Source organism: Urtica dioica, chromosome 4 (genome assembly GCF_054948205.1).
Source record: "Urtica dioica subsp. dioica isolate 48M chromosome 4, U.dioica_male_clone48M_v1_H2, whole genome shotgun sequence".
NCBI classification, from domain to species: domain Eukaryota; kingdom Viridiplantae; phylum Streptophyta; class Magnoliopsida; order Rosales; family Urticaceae; genus Urtica; species Urtica dioica.
In genome coordinates, this window is record NC_142759.1 from 3,554,214 (window position 1) to 3,573,848 (window position 19,635).

At 36.9% G+C, this 19,635-nt stretch overlaps 3 protein-coding genes and 1 non-coding gene across 6 annotated transcripts; 1 reads left to right on the top strand and 3 right to left on the bottom strand.

Moving 5' to 3' along the window:
* Positions 1–1,160: 1,160 nt before the first annotated feature.
* LOC149399379 (ribosomal protein S5 domain protein) lies at positions 1,161–2,567 on the bottom strand. 2 transcript variants are annotated; one of them, XM_089611866.1, is made up of 6 exons: positions 2,364–2,567; positions 2,234–2,275; positions 2,024–2,139; positions 1,677–1,782; positions 1,518–1,571; positions 1,161–1,400 (listed from the first exon to the last, which is right to left on the bottom strand). In XM_089611866.1, exons 1-6 carry the CDS (start codon positions 2,565–2,567, stop codon positions 1,248–1,250), a joined length of 675 nt encoding a protein of 224 aa, XP_089467992.1. In that variant the 3' UTR covers positions 1,161–1,247. The 2 variants fall into 2 exon arrangements, with proteins under 2 accessions (XP_089467992.1, XP_089467991.1); XM_089611865.1 differs by having other exon boundaries at positions 1,161–1,406.
* Positions 2,568–2,882: 315 nt separating this feature from the next.
* Positions 2,883–7,923, bottom strand: UBP17 (ubiquitin-specific protease 17). Its single transcript, XM_089611864.1, has 13 exons — positions 7,472–7,923; positions 6,626–6,741; positions 6,429–6,527; positions 5,846–6,297; positions 5,662–5,750; positions 5,308–5,393; positions 4,513–4,675; positions 4,320–4,434; positions 4,061–4,218; positions 3,893–3,977; positions 3,600–3,815; positions 3,448–3,509; positions 2,883–3,330 (listed from the first exon to the last, which is right to left on the bottom strand). The coding sequence occupies exons 1-13, from the start codon at positions 7,753–7,755 to the stop codon at positions 2,883–2,885; spliced, it is 2,373 nt and encodes a 790-aa protein (XP_089467990.1). The 5' UTR covers positions 7,756–7,923.
* Positions 7,924–9,299: 1,376 nt separating this feature from the next.
* TRNAS-GCU (transfer RNA serine (anticodon GCU)) lies at positions 9,300–9,381 on the top strand. Its single transcript has one exon. It is a non-coding gene; the product is annotated as a tRNA-Ser (tRNA).
* A 284-nt stretch (positions 9,382–9,665) lies between these two features.
* Positions 9,666–16,617, bottom strand: LOC149399382 (uncharacterized). 2 transcript variants are annotated; one of them, XM_089612583.1, is made up of 22 exons: positions 16,449–16,617; positions 16,176–16,243; positions 15,504–16,072; positions 15,336–15,416; positions 15,077–15,214; positions 14,854–14,972; positions 14,462–14,776; positions 14,295–14,382; positions 14,112–14,217; positions 13,892–14,005; positions 13,477–13,640; positions 13,266–13,383; positions 12,614–12,838; positions 12,325–12,506; positions 12,009–12,176; positions 11,805–11,910; positions 11,583–11,732; positions 11,319–11,483; positions 11,023–11,226; positions 10,745–10,933; positions 10,599–10,670; positions 9,666–10,082 (listed from the first exon to the last, which is right to left on the bottom strand). In XM_089612583.1, exons 2-22 carry the CDS (start codon positions 16,224–16,226, stop codon positions 9,954–9,956), a joined length of 3,453 nt encoding a protein of 1,150 aa, XP_089468709.1. In that variant the 5' UTR covers positions 16,227–16,243; positions 16,449–16,617; the 3' UTR covers positions 9,666–9,953. The 2 variants fall into 2 exon arrangements, with proteins under 2 accessions (XP_089468709.1, XP_089468710.1); XM_089612584.1 differs by lacking the exon at positions 16,449–16,617 and adding an exon at positions 16,340–16,406.
* Positions 16,618–19,635: the final 3,018 nt, after the last annotated feature.

Genomic DNA, 19,635 nt, shown 5'->3' on the forward strand with positions numbered 1-19,635 from the left:
ACAAAACAGTTTTTCAGTACAACTACAAAAATTAAAAAACAGAAAACAAAAAACAGTTTGAGTTAACTACCAAACACAACCTATAATTCTGGTGATTGCTATTTGTTGATTTACGGAATCCTGATTCTTAACTTTACAATTATTATTAAATTTTCAAAGAGAAAATGTCTTATCATATTGATTTATGTTGTCAGGGGAATTATTACTACTAGTGACTAGTGATATGTTGATTTATGCTGTGGACTTATTTTGGCCCACTGGTGTTAATATTCGGACCCAACAAAAAATCATAGTTTATAATATTTCAAATATTTTGGGCAAGTTTATTTAGGCCCAGTAAAGTTTAACATCTTCTTCTCCGGCCTGCAAAAAAAAAAAAAAAAAAAAAAAAAGCCGCAGACAGACAACGCAACTTCTTTTCCGACTTCTTATCCAGGCCAAAAGCCGCATTTTATTCATTTTAATTACCGAAAATTAGTGATCGTTTTCGGCTCGAATGGCATTTCATTTTGCAGAATATCGAACGACATAAGAAGGAAAAACGACTTCACTGACTTCGTCGGCCGTTTTTACGTCGGTACCGGTCACGCGGCGAATTTCTCCGACTTTCGGCGAAATTTAAAACCCTGATTATTTCTACATTATTTCGTGGATTCTTGATAGCATATCAATGCCCAAAATATACGCAATAGTTATTTTTATGATTTTGTGTTCTTTAAAATCGTAGTTCACATTTATACGTATTTACAGATATTTATAGAATATTTACAATTATTGACGCATATTAATAGATATTAACACATTTGTTCTTCGTTTTTATTTGAATATTTTTGTGAGATGTGTATTCTTGTAAAACTACGCTTGTAAATAAAATGCAGTTACTTAAAATTTACGAAACATTAGTAATGTCAAACGTTTAAGTGGATTATTTTTTCTAATTAATTGTGAATAAATTGACACACTAAAGATAACATAGTCTTCCTGCTTGTCGAGGGATTGTGATCCGACGTCAAAAGTTCCCCAATACTTGCTTTACATGATTTTTTTTTTTTTTTTTTTTTAAATATGCTTTACATGATTTAATAATCCACGCACTTTTTTTTCTTTTTTCTTTCAACTATATAAATTCAGAATTACTGTTATTATTTTGGAGGGGACTGTAAACTAAATATTGAGAATCCTTTAAATGAATTATGTATGTCACAATGAGCAGTCAGTCATACACTCATAGATAGACCCAGTTTCTCTCATTGCTTGTGGAAAACTAGTTCTCTGCTGCAGTTTGATCTGATGGCATCTTCCAGTTTCTCGACACAGTCGAAATCAGCCTTGAAAGTTACCATCACAGCGCCGTCTTTGCCCGTTTCATAATCTTGCTTGATTTCTTCTGCTTGATAATGCTGTAGCTGGCGATATAATGACCAAAGGGAAAGAAGAAGAAAATAAACACAATGAAACACTAGAACAAAGCGTGATGGCTCAACGAGAGAGAGAGTCTGAGATACGAAAAAGGTTACCTGATGATATAGAGCCCCCAAAAGCTCAAACGGAACTTCGACGCCCATTCGAACCTGCAAAATGAACAAACATATGAACCAGGGCTTGATCATCCTGAATCCTCTTCGTCTACGCTCAATAATGAATCCCAAATACCTTTGACTTCAAAAGATAAGTACCTTTGACTTCAAAACACAAGTTGGGGCGTCTCTCAAGCACTCTGCGGCCACTCCTCCGTAAGCCCTAACCAGCCCTCCGGTTCCCAATTTTATGCCTCCAAAATACCTTTTAAAAAAAAAAAGAAAAAAGAAAAGAGATCGAGTCAAATTTTTTAGTATTGAATTGATTAATGACTTCCTATTTTTCCATTACGCAACAATCTGCAGCAATATGTGTGTATGCGTGTGTTTTTGTAATCCACATCTGGTTCTACATGAATCCTAATCGAGAAGAGAATTTGCCATTTCCTCGTATCTAGGAAATAAAAAAAAGAATGGTGATTTAATATAGGGAAGAAAAAAAAAACCTGATGACGACGACCATAACTCTGTCGATTCCTGAAGAAGCAATGGCGGAGCGAATCGGCTTCCCGGCGGTCCCCGACGGTTCGCCGTCGTCGTTGGACCGAAACTGATCACCAATCTAAACCCACACCCACCAAAATCAGTCACAAACCCTCAAAACGATACTCTTTTACTTCACGATAATCCTGTACTCGAAACTAGAAGAACGCTACCTTGTAAGCCCAGCAATTGTGATTGGCTTTTGGCTCTCGGACCTGAAAAACCCACAAAAGAACCGACCTTGCTTAGCCAAATGATATATTATATATATACACATACGTACATATAGAGAGAGAGAGAGACCTGAGAGAGGAAAGAGAAAGCGGACTGTTCGTCGGAGATTGGAGAAGCAACGGCGATAAATTTGCTCTTCTTGATCTCCCTCTGGACACTCACGGTCTCCTTCAACGTCGTGGAAGCTCCAGAACCGGACATGGCTCTGAAACGACGGCGTCTGAACGCAACGGCCGAACGGAAATGGGAATGACAACAACAATGATAAAACATGGGTAAATTTTTCGACCATAAAACAACAACAAAGAAAGAAAAACTTCGTGTTTCTCTTTTGGTCAAGTCTCGTCATCGTTATTGCTTCAAATACGATGTCGTTTCATCTGGCTAGCGCGTATACGTAACTTACGCAACAATTACAGATTAATTTGTTATTTTTTACTTCTTCTTCTTCTTCTTCCTCCTCTTCATATAATATTACATTATACTATCATACATACATTATAAAACCTCAAAAAGGAAAGTCAAAGCTAGCTCTATCCTAGTCTTAACAAATTAGTGGTGTCGTCTGGGTCTCACAGCAATAAAACCTTATAAAATGGTTTGAGCTGATGATCTCCTGGACGACAATCCGGTCCTGAAATCAAACAGGTTTTCCCGAAAATCCGACTCGAAACCACTTGTAGATTTTCTACGGTGTCTACTACTAATCGTGGGCTTGTCTTCCTCGCGCTCCAAGTCAATCGGCGACAAGAGAGAGTTGGGACGGTCGCCGAATATGTAGTCGGAGAAGTCTTCGGTGCTGGTGCTCACGGTGCTCGAAGAACTCGCGTCCGACGAGCTGAAAATGGAAGAGCTCTCACTAAATGAGTCCGATCCTCGAGATCGGATTCTCCCCCATTCGTACAGGTCCACAGCTGGGACCGCGGGGGTGTCGTTTAGCTTCGACTTTGGTTTGCCAACGGCTTCTGAGCTCCTTTTCTTGAACTTCACACCGGACTGTGGTTCCATGATCATACTCGGTGGTCGCGGGCTTTGCCTGAATTTACAAAAAAACAGATAGATAACTTCATGTTGATTGTTGACAATAAACGCAGCGTTTAAAACTAGGAGGATATAATTACCCAAAGGAAATGACTGGTGTCTGTTTGTTTACCTTGCGTAAAGAAGCATATATGCACCTTCCGATAGAACCCGCTCTATTTTGACTGGTTGTACCTACAGAATCGGTTTAAGAAAAAAGAACAATTAGTTTGTTGGTTTCACCCAAACTGAAACATTCGTAAGAAGATTAAGTGTGAGACGAACCGAGGTGTCGTCGATCTTGAACCACTTTCCATGGATACTCTTCACGTAACACACATAATGACCCGAGAATGCAGCGTTCATGATGTCCAAGTGAACCACCACTGCGTAAAGACTGTACAAAGGTGGTCTCCCACTTGTTCTACTGCTCATATATGGGGCTATGTTGAGTACCTCCGGGAACCGAACCGACTTACTCAATTTCTCAAAGTTTCCAGACTGCAAAATACTTTGATGAATAACTTTGCATTTGAAAAAAAAAAATTGGACGAAGAACGTACGGTTGGGCTTTGTACCTTGAATCGTTTCAACACAATTGTGAGAATGTTCGGTGCCTCCAGCAAGGTCAGCTTCTTTCTGGCTCTCTCATAAGACTTGCATCTTTACAAAGAACAATAAACAGTAATAAAGTAGTGAGTAAACTGTTATTTGATCTGAAAGCCGAACAGCATATGAACCCCAACCTGATACAGTGATACTTGTTGTCTCGATCTAAAGTTTCAGTAGCTGTGAATTGGGTAAGAGCTTCTTCGAGACTACCGATTTCCCCATCGATTTCAACAGTAAGGTCCATCATCCGTTCAGGGTGCTCGGATTTTCCCAGGCATTTCATGCACTTAATCTGATCAATGAAATTATGGCATGAAACCCGTCAGTTAAAACAACCGAGTTAAAGAGGGTAAGAATGAAACTTCAACGAGGTTTGACAGAAATCGAACCAACCTTGGATAGAAGATGACCACCAAATGTCATTCCCGCGAGTGTTGATTCTTCTGCCAAAGTCCCCGAAGCACCGGCGTTTTTCAGGAAAACAGACTGCATTGTTTCCACGGCATACCTGCAATCTTAGTAGCTTATAGCTAAATACACATTTTACAAGATACAAAAACAATTGAAAGTGTGAATGATGGATCACCTTAAAAATTCATGGGCATCTTCTTCCTTGCCATGACCAAGATGACTTCCTATTTTATGTAGCTTGGATAGTATCCTAATCGGGGACACCGGAGACGTCCCTTCCCTTGCCGTGTGAATAAGATACTCAAATTCACAGACAAAACACCAGTCCTTATTTCGACCTGAACCAACCAACAAATGACAAATCCGGTAAGTTATTGAATTGCAAGTCATACCCCAATTGCAATCAACAATGTTTTGTCCAAGTAGCGTTCGGGTAAAAAATTCTTGGTTTGGCCATGACTCAGGAGAGCGGGTGGGATCCTGGAGATTTCAAACAACAGATATTTACGAAGCACATGGAGGTCTATTTACTCAGTGCATGAAGCTTTTTTAGTCTGGGTGAGCTAAAAGGTTCAAGACGGTTCTGTTGTGCATTTCTGGGAAGACATTTGGAGAGGGGATGAGTCATTAGGCAGAAGGTTTCTGGCTCGAGAAGTATTTCAGTGTATTGGACTTTGGACACGCATTTTCGACAAATCAACCTGACTCAAGACCTCCCTTTGCCACTGGATGAGACTTTTCCGGTTTATAAGCAGTTATGGTCTTAGCAAGTAGTAAAATAAATCATTTGTATTTTCGAGAGCTTTTCATTTAGAAGATTCAACTGATAGGATTAAGCATTGTATCCTGTGCCTCTCGGTGTCTTGTACCAATTCTAAAGACTTTTTGTTGTCTGATCTGATTCAAGATTAGACTAGCGCTCTATAGGTAGCAAACCAGAAATAAAGTGGAGCCATGGAAATAAACTTACAGGATTTAGAGTGGAGCTTTTGAAGAAAATATGAAGTCAACGGTCGAGTAAATGCCAAGCATTGGAGAACAGCATTAGCATAGCAGCTGCAAAAATTCAAAGCTTATTCTAAATTAGCAACGTGCTTGTGTTTAAGAAGTTCAACACAAGCACGTTGCTAATTCAAAGAGGTGTACAGAGGTGTTTTATGTACAGAGGTGTCATAAGTTAATATAATTCAAAGAGGCATACTCGAATAAATAAAAGGTGACTAATTTGTGGCAAGCCAATGACCTCTTTTTGTCGAGCACAGTTTAAAATTCGTTGAGCGAAATAATTTCCTGACGAGATTTGGTCCAAAGATAGAGAATTTACCTGTTTCCACAATTAGTGAGACCGAATGGGCCAAGGACCATCATATCATCAGTGTATAGGTTCACAAACAACTCGTACGGAAAGATGAGCTGGTTAAAAAAAAGAAAGAGAAAATTGTTGTCAACCTTGTAATCGACAGAGACTAGCAAACCAGAAACACCTATAATTCACAAGCACAAAGAACCTTCTGCTTTCCAGCAATCTCATTGTCAGTACTTGGCGTATCACATTTCGACAGCTTAGAAGCTCTAAATTGCTGTACAACTTTCCGCACAGAGGTTTTTAAACCATTGCGGCTAATTTCTGGCGATGCAAGGACACTGCTAGTTTTAGCTGGCAAACTATGAAAGTCATCGGCCTTTGCAGATTTAGAACCCGTAACTAGGTGCTCACCAATACTTGGAAGTCGATGATCATCAGAAGCAATTGCCCGTGAAGCATGGACTTCTTTACTTTTGAGTTCACGTGACCTATCTTCATCCTTATTTAAAGATGCTAACTTAGACTTGGCCATATCTTTAGATAACGTTTCTGCCGAAGGAGTTTCTTTAGACTTGGCAATCTTAGCTTTGTTCGATGGAAAACTAGACTTCACCTTCTCATCAACATGATTAGACTCCATCGTACTTGATATATCTACATGTTATCCACAGCCCATCAAATCCCTCAATTAAACATAGTATGAGATAGTGATTTTGTGACTTCCAATTTTTTCCCTTTTTTTTTTTTTATTATCATAGTAAAACCAAACAAATCATGATCAATACCTTCAGAAACAAGCGTTTCTGATCTGTCAAGAGTGTCTGAACCAAGAGTATCCTTAAACAAATTAGCATCCTCCAAATCAGCCTGTGTTTTCTCCTCATCTGGCAAAGAAATTGTTTCTCTACTAAGCATCGCAACCAATAATCATTTTCTTTTTCTTTTTATAAAACATGATTTGTGTTCTGTCTCAAGTTATTACCGTTTGATGAATCAAGTTCCCATTGTAAGTCACTTCTCTTGGCATACATCATTCTCATGTAATGGCATTCATCCTTGTGACCTTGCCTCCAATGAGCAATTTGACACTTCCCTGAACTGAAAAGAAGCATAGAAACAAGTTTTGAAATCGTGCTCAACAGGTAAGAAAAGAAAGCGTACAAGATCATACACATACGAAACTTCAAGTCTATCCAAGAGCCAATTTGGTTTTGCCTTAAGAAAACTCTACTAATAAGAAGCAGAAGTAAAAGTGGCCAGAACCAAAAAGAAGACAATGATCCCAATCTTCGGTCAGCTATTATACAATGGATTTCATATTACATCAACTTTTCACATATCAACATCGAAATATCACATTTTTCGTTCTTCCTTAAGCTCCCAGTCAATAAAAATAATGAAATGAGATATTCAATTTCTCATGAAAACTAGAAACTAATACCAAATTTATTCATTATTTGAAGAAATCCCTCATATTCACCGGCAAAAGTTTAATCTACAGCAGAAAATAGCATACTTTGGTTGTTATCAACATCAGAATATCTAACATTTTATACCAGAAAAAAAAAAAAAACTAAAAAAAAACCTGAATTTCAACATTTCGATTCCCCACACACTTACATTACCTTCCGAATCACAGCTCACTATTTTTTTTTCTAACAAATTCAAGCTAAACCAGCATTAACTTTGACAACATCAACAAAACCTAGCCTACAAAGATAAATTATCATCAAATAGCATAATCAGCAATTATGTCTACCAAAAAAAAAAAAAAACCACCATTGAAAAAAAAAAACTCTGACGGAATTCGACGAAGAAGAGCACGAACCAGTATCGGACGGACTTGCACTGAGAGCACCGCCTAGTGGTCGGACAGAAACACACAGCGCACTGAAGCAACGGCCTCTCCTCCTTCTTCACAAAATCGTAGGCCGAGCTCGCCTCGAGCTCGGCCATGGCGGTCTCTTCCGACGCCATGGAAAGAAGCCTAAGGACCTCCTCATTCGCCGCGGATTTCCTCCACCTCCGGCGAATCACGGCGGCGACGGTGAGGATTCCGATGCCGAGGAAGACGAGGCCGCGGAACCCTAGAAGTCTCAGGGCTTGTTGCATTCTGTTTCGGTACGGTTGCGCGTAGAGCTAGCGTTAAAGCGCGTCACATGGATTCGCCGGCGGAGGGGTAGGATTGGAATTTCAGGTGAGATATCGATGCGAAGAAGAATGAGATAGAGAGAGGAGAGATGTGTGTGGTGAGACTCTGGTGAGTGAGTCCAAAGTGTGTCGTTGACTGATTTGTAAAATTAAAAAAAAAAAAAAAACTGAAAACAACTTGTTTCTTTCTTTTTGTGTCCCTATCACTTGACTCCCTTGATTGCTACTATGGTTAAAAAATAATTACGTTGACATTTTTGGGTAAGAAACTATATAGTTGCCGTGAAATTAAATTCGCTAGGTAGATAGAAATAAAAGAAATGGAATTTGAAGCTATAATTTGTAACGGTTGTTGTAAAATTGCCTCTTGGGAAACACACCTGAAATGTTATATTGACCAAATGTTCATACATCAACGACAGTGAAGCTATCATGCAAATATAATTTAATGTCACCTAATCACAAAATAATAAATTATATTTTTGGTCCTACATATGTAGAACAATTCTATCACCAATAATTATCAAAGGCACTATTATTGTACTTGGTCTCACAGAAATGTTGGAATTATGCTTCCAAATTAATTAAGTAATGATGGACGACATTTGAACTTTTATTTATTTGTTCCTTCTTCTCTATCATTAAGTTCTTTCAAATTTTCACGATTATTATATTCAATAGACGAAGGAACTTTGCATTTACGTGTTTCCCATATATTTTATTGCATCATTAACACAAAACAGGTGAGCATTTTAATCTATTCTCAATTTTAATCAAACTTATTAAATAACTAAAACAAGGTCATAATATATAAAGTGTTAGGATTTATTAATTACAAAAGTAAATTTGTTATCGTTACTGCCACATAAAATAAATATGCATTTTTTTATTATACGATAAGAGAGAGTTTGTTTCATTTAATTGAATCAACAAACATATTAAATTTATAGCCTTATATAGTAATTAGTTAATATGTTTAATAATAACATGAAATATCTAAGTCTTAGTAGAACATTGAAATCAACCTGATGATTAATCTATGTCTAGATAGTTAACTCAAAAATAACGTATGCTATATGTGAGTACATATTTACTCAGTGGACTTTTTGTTTATACACGACATTAACATATTCCGAGCATATATATCATTTAAAGAATTGTTTTGACATACGTATCGAAGTCATTATAATAGTTATAATAGCGATGAATCTAAATCGTGAAGTGCTTTTAGATTTTGATGTTACATAACTCAAACTCGATTAATTCGCTCGTTGTTAAATGTATAAATACTTATATTTTAGAAGTTAGATCAGTGAAAAAAATAATTTATACATACATAATTCAGCTCTCTTAAAATATAATAAATATTCACGATTCTCGCACTTTTGTAGAAAACAAAGTTCATAATATAACAAACTAATCCCACATATAAATTAAAAAAAAATATCAATCTTAAGCAATAAATTATTTAAGTTATATTTAAATTAACTGAGGTCATCACACAAGTCGCTTTGGCCGAGTGGTTAAGGCGTGTGCCTGCTAAGTACATGGGGTTTCCCCGCGAGAGTTCGAATCTCTCAGGCGACGAAACTATTTTTATTTTTTTCTTCCCATATAAATGTTTGCATTTTGTTCTGTTATAGGAGAAAGTCTGTTACCATTTCTTTTTTCGATATGCGCTTACGGTTCACATGAGACTCGTTTGTTATTTTTATTTTTTATTTTTTTCTTCCCAATTATTAAAAGTGTGCATTTTGTTCTGTTATAGGAGAAAGTCAGTTACCATTTATTTTTTCCATATGTGCTAAGTACGGTTCACATGAGACTCGTTTGTTATTTTCTGTCCTTTGGTTAGGATTATGCTTCACTAAAAAAACCCTCATAATAACCCCCAAAAAATACCTTGGTATTACTTCATAGAATATTTCTAAATGTTTTGTATAACAATAAAGTACAAATTTGTAAGCTGAATTACTGAGGTGTATATACATACTTTGCTATATTTTCACCTTAATCCTCACATTAACTGGTGACAAAAATGAGCTCACAAAAACTTTACAGCAATACAAAAATGCAATGACAATGTGGACAAATTTTTTGGAAGTGTAATAAAGGGAACTATAGAGATTTGTAACTTAGGATCCAAGCAACCGAACTAACTAGTACGAAGCATCCTTGTAGAGCATAGTGTGAAGTTCTTTGATGGATCCCGGCGGCTCCAAGTCCTTCTCATGCAAAGAGTTCCCGCGGAGCTTGTGCATTTCCAACGCAAACATTTCGTCCAAAATCTGCAAATCCAAATATAGCTCGATTCTTCGTCAAAACGAGTATGACAAGTAGTTGAATTTGAAGACTCAAGTACAAAAATAAATAAATAATTATTTTTATTAGCTTGAATTTCATGGAGTCATCACCGCGAAAAAATAAAATAAAATGAAAAAAACTAATTTTTAGAATTGGCATCCACGCCCCCGTACTACTCAGGTGTAGACACTTTGGGCCCCTGTAATTCTTCTTCTTCAAAATTTCCTCCTTGGGCTTGTATTTTTTTCCAATCGGCATTTTTTAATGTATTTTTTTTAAACTAGTTTTAATCTACCTAGTCACATAAAGACGAGAGAAACTTCGAATAACATGGAGTAGAAAACTTGTATGAAATTGATAGAACAACAAATCTGGAGAGAAAATTTCAAAAAAAAAATAAATAAGAAAAAAGGCCAAAGTGTCACCTTTTGAATTGTATAGGGGTCATGATACGCAAATAGCCTTTTTTATATCTAAATACATAATCCGAGCGTACTTACAGATACTGCGAGTCGTAGCCCTTTATACCATGAGCTCTTTTCTTTCCCATCTTCCAATATATGCAATACATCCTGAATAAATAAATTAAGTTAACATGAGATATTGATTCCTAAAATAAAAACACTGTTGTTTCATTTGCACTAACCTGTCCCATTCTTTCCCACAACTCTCGACATATTTGTATGAAAACGGGAGTTTCCACAACAGTGTCGAGCTGTGTCATCGTCTTTGTCAATAGATCCTTCAAAGGATCCATTCTGCTCCGAAGACTCGCCTCGTCGTCCTTCGACTCTCTGATTATACTCTTCAGCTTTGTTATATTTTGAACCTTCGTCTGCATTGTTCCACCAAAATAAAAAAAAGTTAACATGGTCGTGATAGAATAGGTTTCTTCTCCAGCAAGTAATAGTTTGTTTCTTTTACGTTGTCTGCGAGTTTCTCGACGATGGCTTGCTTGTAACTTCTGAACTTGGCTCTCAGCATCACTTTCACGTCATTGAGATGTTCTCCAATGACCAGACCGTCCTCGTCTCCGACCCAAGACGAGCTCCATGATTTCAGCTGAGTCTCTATTTTCGGGCACAAAGCGTCCAACAATCTTCTCATCGAATTCAAAAGCACACCCAACTGATAACAAATTAAAAATTATAAAAAAAAAATCAGTACTTAAATAAGATTAAGCCATTGAAACTACTTAAGGGGATCTGAGTGAAATAAACCTCGTCCGGGACCGAATAGGTATTGTTGGCAGCTCCTTTGGATAGTCTCTGGACATATTTGTGGCCAAATATTTTGTTTGTCAAAGTATCTTTCAACGGCAACAAAACGTCGGCAAACTGCTTCTCCAAAGCGTCAACAATCGCTTTCTCAACATCTGCAATGGCCTTGTATATATATATAAAAAAGGGAAAAAAATTCAGGGTTCGAAAACTGTAGGAACGAGAAAGATAATGCAAACATGAAGAAGTAAAAAAGAAACTTACTTTCTCCAAAAGAGATATATATTCCGGCCAACGGCAAAGAATGACCCGATATTCGTTTATAGTCTCCACCAAACAATCAAACATCTCTTCGATGAAAGGACTCGTAGAAGCTTCTTGAGCTCCACCGCCAGACACAGTGCATGACTTCACCTGAATATTATGAGTTTATTATATTTTTCCTATTCAATTCAATTAAACAAAAAACAAAACAAAAAAACTGACCTTTTCTTGTTTGCAAAGATCAAGCAAAGCATGCCTCTTGTCTTGAATCCACCGGATTATGTGTGAGTTGAACAAACCCTTCGCGTCTACACCACCATTGACAGGGCTATAAAGAAGAAGAAAAAATTACAAAGATTTAAAGACCTCTCCGAAAAATAAATTATCAAAATCAGGAAAAAAATAAAGAAAAAAAAATCTATTTACTTGATGTTCCAATGGGAAAGGTCCCTCTGGAAATCCGACGCTGCAATGACCAGCTGTGAAACGGGACGAGATGGGCCCGCCGGAGGACATGCGATGAGAAACTCACGCAATCTACTGCTAAGCTCCGCGGTATAAAGCGATGAAGATATATTCGGAAGATCTATAAAACTGCACCCATAAATAAATCAATATATATATATATATATATATATATATATATATATATATATTTATATATATATATATAGGTAATGTCAGTTTTTGTCAACAATGATGAATATAATAATAAACAAATAGGTTCTGTGGATCTTCATACCTTGGAAGGACATTTTGATTGTGGATCTTGATGTCTGTGAAAACTTCATTTCTGATATTGAGGATCAGAGATTTCAATTTCTCATACGATGTCGGAAGATCGACAGACGGTCCCTCGTTTTTGGTTGACGCAAACTCTTCGGTTTCTGCCAAATGCCTCCTTAATCTCTTCTTCGTAGCCGTCTATTAAAATAAAGTGTTTTCCATACTAATTTAGGACCGGACAGAAAGAAAAAGGGCCTGACCCCCAAACAAAACAATAAAAAAAAAAAAATTGGGATCTTTTTAACCTGAAAATATCTACACAATTTCGATTGTGCTTCGGGAGTCAAAATATCGTGCAGAAGAGAGTATAGCTTCACCGCCGGTGCCAAAGCCGGAGCCACCAACCCACTGGCCGGCATAAATACTTCCAACATTCCCGACGGAGAAAATTCATCGAGGGACTTGTAGTTCTCAAACACTAAACCAAGTATTTCCTTAACTTGATCCTCCGTCTCGGCCAGGATTCGTTTCTGGTTTACATTGCATACATAAGCATCGAAATGAAAATAAAAATGAAGGAAAATCACAGTAATAATGTGAAGCAAGATAATTAATTCGAGTCACTTAAATGTGCCGTCTCACCACAGCATTCAATTTAAATGATATCTTTATGCCATTTTTGCAGCTATTAGTGGATTTTTTCTGCCATTTAAGCACAACGAGAGACCTGAGCTTCTAAAAATTGAATCCAATGTTTTATTTATAGAAAAAGTAACTAACTTCATCAAGAATGTCGAAGTTCCCTAGTATAGCCTTTTCCCACAAGATTACTACATTCCCATTTTTTTTTATTAGATAAAAGGGTTTAGCACCCGGAATTTATCATTTCTCAGAGACAGTAGTCACCGGTTCAAACCTTGGGAGCTGAGAAAAAAAAAGGGTCAAAAAAATCGATACCTCTTGATGACTCAAGGCGTTCCTATTTCCATTCATGAGCACATGTGACAACAAATCATAAACTAAGTTCAGGCAGTACTCCGTTGGCGTAGCCACATCCATCACATACGAAAGATATCTGCAAGTAAAAGTATATATATCAAAATTGTAAAAAAAAAAAAAAAAAAAAAAAGCTCTTTCAAGATGGTAAACAAAATAACAAACACTTTACCTTAATTTAGTGTAAGCATCGGAGACCCCATAATAGGATGCAAACTCAGTCACCAACCACCTCCACGGGCCTTTGAGCACCAAGTTTCTCTGACTAAAATTTTGCTCTTTAAACGCCACTTCTAAGAGAAAATCGTACGCCGTCGTTTCTGCAACAGACCCGCACTGCAAGTGGGAAAAACAGGCGATATTACACATTCAGACACAACATATTCAGAGACTCTGAGATGGAACCCCGTGATATTTAACATGATATCAGAGCGCACAAAATTCAAACTAGCACAGATCCAAAACTATGGTATTTGGCCCAAGACGAGCGAGCCAAAAGAGCCACCAACTTGAGAAGTATGTTCGGCAAAACTAAGGACCTGAAATGATTAATATTTTTTTTTACTTGGCGAACTAATAGTGATTACCTTTGGATGACTACTTTCACTTTGAGTGTTGGTGTAGTTTATGTGCAATTGCACTCTTCCCACAGTTTCATGCCCTGGATCACTGTAAATCGGCCACCATTTGAGCTTGTCATCCTATGATTTTCAAAAACCCATATCTTTTCAGGCTCTTCAAATGTGATAGTTTTATGAACTTTATAAACTATTATTAAAAGAATGAATCAAATTACAAAAATGGTACCGGGTTTTCAGCTATCGCAGCAACTTGAGCCAGTACACGACCGTAACTACTTCCCTTCGAATCTTGAACTTCGACGACCAAATAATCGCTGAGACCATCCGGGAAGCTGTATTTACACCCACGTAATGTAAGTAATAATAATAATGACCACTAAAAAAACAGATAATAATAACTTTAACATACAACACATGGTCTTCGCCGGAACCAGGTCGCATTCGAATCGTGTCCTCATCAGACGAGCTCTTCAACTTTAACAGGCAACTATATGTTTCTGTCGACCAGAAATCAAATTATAACTTTACGAAGAAAAAGAAAAACTGATTGTTGTGAAACTACGTCGAGTATTATACCTTGAACTGCTTGGTCATCCAAGGAAGAAGATTTGCATAATTTATCTGCTCCTTCTTTCAAAACCATAGAGACTTGCTTCAGGTACTCGGTGCTCGCTTGTAAATAAGCCGAGCTCCGACGAGATATCGAACTGTTTACGGGTACCTGAGGAGATACCCGAACCATTTGTACGGACTTGAAAGTGGAACACATCGTCGATTTGAATTTGAGATATCGTCTTTTCAAGGACTCGTTGTCGATCACCGGCAAATCTATCGATGATGATAGACCTAAGCACGAAGGTAGCGGCTCTGAGCCGATTTTAACTTTTCGAACTGTGAAATTGACAGAATAATGCTTTAGAACTGTTTTCACAAGTGGGTTTTTGAATAAAAAAATCAAACTTTTATACCTTGCACTTTTAGTTTGCCAAAAGTTTTCCGAGACTTTTGACCGGCCACTTGACTCACGAGCTCTGCCGATCGCTTTTCCATCAACTCTTCCTCTGATTGCAACAACACATGTCTTAATCTGCAATCTCAAGGGACCAAAAAAGAAACAATCAATTCAGCAAAACCAAATTAAATGGAAAAAAACAATAAAAGAACTATTCCAAGAATCTTCTAGCAACTCACCCGAATGTGTGTCGCAGCATAGCGCATTCATTCTCCAAAAATCCATGAACTTCGCTACAACCACGAAGAGCCCATTCGTGAAGGCAAAGGCGAACACAAGCATCATATGAAACCACGGCACAAAAAGTCCCTTGCTCGCTTAAATCCAATAAAACTAAAATAAATTACTCATCAACTACTTCCAACAAAAAGTTTTAATATATATATATATATAAAAAACATTAAAAAAACTAAAAATCGAAGTTGTAGTTTTATTTACCTAATCAACCGTGGTTGAAATCCAGGGAGACGAGCAGATAAAGAAGTGTCTGATCTGTCCACTTTCGAACCAACACCATTCCTACCAAAAAAAAAAATCCAAAAGTGTTAGTTTTTACAATTCGTGGCGAATTCAATCACAAAGCCAATATCAAACAAAGACGCAAACCTAACACTGGAAGACCTCTCTTCTGTTTTTCCTAAGCCACGTGTTACCGAAGGAACACCGGAATCTGCATTTCGATCCTCACCCGTGACACGACCTTCGGAACTTGAAATCCAGTCAAAGCTGGTTTGACTGATATTGGGGCCGCCAAACTTAGACAACGGAGGAGCGCTTGGCGTGCGCGTGTCATCGTAGTGAAAAACCTTATTTTTCCCAAACCCATTTTCCACAGCATCACTCTGACCAAGTCTAGAAGAGTCACCGTACGAAATCTCAGTGCTCGTGGCCGAATCGGACGACTCGTCTTCCTTTACACTACTCGCCTTCTTCGGCCTTGAAAGCACTGCACGTTCTTTCGGAGAGGAAATAACTACGAATCGCTTCACAATGGTCTCATCGTCCGAGCCCGAAGAAATGTCCATGTCTGAACTAGACCCACTTGGGTTTTGATCGATGGGTTTCTGTCTCGTTCCCAAAACTTGACTCAAGCCAGAGGAAGTAAAAAACCCATTTCCGTATTTGGCTTCTTTTTTACCCGAAGTTGGAACGTTTCCTTTCTTGGCAACTTTGCCCTTTAATCACGCATGTATATATTCACACACACATTTTTCATTAAGTCAGCGAACAAAGAAAGAAAGTAACAGAAATCAGTTCAAGAATCGAAATTTTACTTACCTTCTCAGACCATCTAAGTGCATTTGTTTCGTATCCTTTATTGAGCACCATGATTATTCGCTTTCAATCTATACAAGAATAAAATAAAATAAAATAAAAATCTCAGACAATGTATGAATGAAGAGAAACCCAGAAAATAAAAATCGAAACTTTGGATCAGAAACCAATGCAAATTGAGATTCTTGGAATCTAAAATCCGATAGCTAAACTTAAGACAGCGAATCGTGAAATATATTGTGATCGACAACGACGATGATAAAGTATTAAACTTACCAAAAGTACTGCAATTCCACAGATTTTTTTTTTTTTGGAAAATAATTATAATAGAAATGAAAGATTCGAAGAGATTAGAGGAAGACTATGACAGCTTTTTTCGCTTTTCTTCTCTATGAAGGCTTGACTTTCAAAAGTGTTTGTCGATGATTTTTTTGTTCTTTTTCGTTTCACTTTGGAAGTTGAAACTCTGAAATTCTGAAAGAAAAGAAATTGAAATGTTTTTGAGTTTTAGAATTATAATTAATTATTTTCATTACATGCTATGCGGACGTGGCAAGCGGGAAAACAGCTGTTAACGGTCAGATTCTGAATGGCGCGTCTTCACTGTTCACGCTCTTTGCAAATTTTTTTTTTCCTTTTCTTATCCTTTTAATTTATTATTTCAGTTGCTGTTTTGAGAAATATATTATGTGAAAATATATTTCAATCTTTTTTAGGAATATATTTTAATCTTCTTTTAGAAATGAATGTTAATCTTTTATTAGAGATATATTTTATGTGTAAATATATTGTCTTTTTGGGTGGAAAAGTTATTCTTTGGTCCACGTTATTGAAAATGTCGGTGAGAGTTTTAGTAATGCCTTTTTTTTTTGGATTTTTCACATTAAAATTGATAGATTTGTTCAGTCACACAACTAGGAGTGTGCTGTATCCACACTACCACACCACCTATCAATTCTTATAAATTTATGAGTTGCTAAAAAAAATAAGAACTCAACTTTCATATAAATCCCATGATTGATTAATGTTGGTAAAGTAAGAGAGTCTTTTACTAAAAATTGAAGATAGATATCAAGACATGATATGCTCTCTTTACTAAGGGTGCTAAAAAAAATAGCATATCTTTTTTAATTATTATAAATTAAGCATCTAATGATGTCATAACTCGAGCTTTACACACACGACCTTTTTCTTCTCTTTATAGTTGATTCATGTGAGATGCACTGCAGGCTCTATTGAAAAATAATAAGACGAATATATTTTTGTTACCTTTTTTTATCTAATATAATTTTTTGGAAGCTGCTTGACATGTATACAGTATACTTACATAGTTTTGCTTACGAAGGATATAATACTTGTTATATATATATATATATATATATATATATATATATATATATATATATATAGGGGCGGACCCACGTTGAAGGCCCAAGAGGCCTGCCCCCAAAAAAAAAAAAATCAGGCTAAAATTTTTTTTTTTTTTTTTTTCGGCCAAAATTCAGTTTTGGCCCCCCGCCCCCCCGCCTTCCGAGTCTGGATCCGCCACTATATATATATATATATATATATATAATGTAAAGATAGTGCATATAGCAACCTCAAAACGACATTATCTTGCCTGATAAAAGTAATAAAAAGGATCAAACCTTTAAATTCTTAAGATAGCAGACAAAGCACTTTCTCACAGCCAAAACAAAATGGCGTATTTTTTTATTTATTTAGTTATTATATTTATATGGATTTACTAAAGAAATAAAATAGGCAACCCATTTTGCCAATCGGTGTGCTAATTTATTCCTTCTTAAAAACTTACAATCTTCTGTAACATGTTCACAATAATCAAAGCTTTCTGGTATTAAAAAAAGGGCCGGCTAAAGAACTAGCCAAAATGACATCCCTACTTTAAAATTATAGCCAAACTATTAACAAATTTAGGAAAATAGCCAATTTATCATGACAACATTCCAATATTCCAATTATACCCTTAGGTCAATATTATTAACTATCATAGTAAATAATATTATCTCTAACAAAAAAATTAGTAAATCTAATTAACAATAACAAAAACTATATTAAATCTTATTTGTCGTAACAAGAATAATAGTAAATCTTATTTACCGTAACAAGAACAATAGTAAATATTATTTACCATAACAAAAAAACAATAAATTTTATTTACCGTAATAAGAACAACAGTAAATATTATTTACCGTAACAAGAACAAAAGTAAATTTTATTTACCGTAACATTTTGTAGTTAATCTAACAGGAAAAGTATCCGAGATGAGGACTTGGTTAATCTAAAAGTAAATACGATTTACTAATTATTTCCGTGAACAATCGAGGACTAACAATCCGACAGTAAATCATATTAACCATTGAGTAAATCATTCGTTTCTATGGTAAATATGACTAGTTAATCTAACAGTAAATACGATTTACTATATTTCCGTGAACAATCGAGGACTACAAATCCGACAGTAAATCATATTAACCATTGCGTAAATCATTCGTTTCTATGGTAAATATAACAGTAAATCCGATTTATTTAGACTCGGAGTTCAACAAGCTAGTCCTTTATAGTAGATACTTATTTCTGTTACTTAATATATTTTTTAATAGTGATAATACAAAATTTGCTGTAAAAAAAAAAAAAAAGAAAAAAAAAAAAGAAGATTTTTACTCAAGGTGGGGAAAAAGAGTTGAACGAATGAAACCAACCAACTCTTCAAGAAAGAGCTAAAACAAACACAGCGACAGAGATCGCAAGAAACCAAGCAAAAATAAAAACACCATCATAAGAAGAGTTTTAAACATCAACAACAACACCATTCATCTACAAATTCAAAACTCGAGAACTCCAAATCCCGAAATCAATCCAATCAACGCAATGCTTCAGTAGCAATTCCACTACCGAATAATCCCCATTCGAATGACAACGACACAATCATCATCAAAGCATTCAATGTCGTCAGTGAATCGAGCTTTCGAATCGTCGGTTCGGCGACGCGGAGAGATCTGAACGTGAAGACGCCGGCGCAACTTCGGCAGAGAGCGGCGGTTGGATTGGATGGATCACTGTTCACGGAAATTCTGAGATGTGCCACGTCGATCACGGCAGCGTTTCCGAGATCGGCCGTGCCAGCGGATCGGATCGATGAAGCTGTGCTCTGTTGCTGAGCAGTGTTCGTCGGAGCTGCGTTCTGTTCCTGGAGGTTTCGACGGCGGTCGGAGCGAGCGCCGTCAGAGCGACGAGGGAAACGGCGGCGGCTCTGGCGGCGGAGTGGCGGAGGAAGATGGACGCAGCGGACGAGGACAAAAGCTTGCGATGGGAGGAGAATCGCCATTGCAGCTCCAGCGATGGTGCGATCCGTGTCCGCCCGGAACGATGGAGAACGAAGACATCATTGCAGCTCCTGGAATGTGGCCGGAGGGTTCGAAGCTAGGGTTCAGATCTGGTT

Excerpts from the sequence above, each read along its gene's own strand:
- LOC149399379 (XM_089611865.1), bottom strand. The coding sequence starts at position 2,567 with ATGTTTTATCATTGTTGTTGTCATTCCCATTTCCGTTCGGCCGTTGCG. Across the intron at positions 2,140-2,233 it reads ACAATTGCTGGGCTTACAAG|ATTGGTGATCAGTTTCGGTC; the intron begins GTAGCGTTCTTC and ends GTGTGGGTTTAG. Across the intron at positions 1,572-1,676 it reads CTTGTGTTTTGAAGTCAAAG|GTTCGAATGGGCGTCGAAGT; the intron begins GTACTTATCTTT and ends TTCATTTTGCAG.
- LOC149399382 (XM_089612583.1), bottom strand. The coding sequence starts at position 16,226 with ATGGTGCTCAATAAAGGATACGAAACAAATGCACTTAGATGGTCTGAG. Across the intron at positions 12,507-12,613 it reads AATTGTGTAGATATTTTCAG|ACGGCTACGAAGAAGAGATT; the intron begins GTTAAAAAGATC and ends TTATTTTAATAG. Across the intron at positions 11,911-12,008 it reads CTTTCCCATTGGAACATCAA|CCCTGTCAATGGTGGTGTAG; the intron begins GTAAATAGATTT and ends TCTTCTTTATAG.
- UBP17 (XM_089611864.1), bottom strand. The coding sequence starts at position 7,755 with ATGCAACAAGCCCTGAGACTTCTAGGGTTCCGCGGCCTCGTCTTCCTC. Across the intron at positions 6,742-7,471 it reads TGCAAGTCCGTCCGATACTG|TTCAGGGAAGTGTCAAATTG; the intron begins GTTCGTGCTCTT and ends GCTTCTTTTCAG. Across the intron at positions 6,298-6,428 it reads AGAAACGCTTGTTTCTGAAG|ATATATCAAGTACGATGGAG; the intron begins GTATTGATCATG and ends GATAACATGTAG.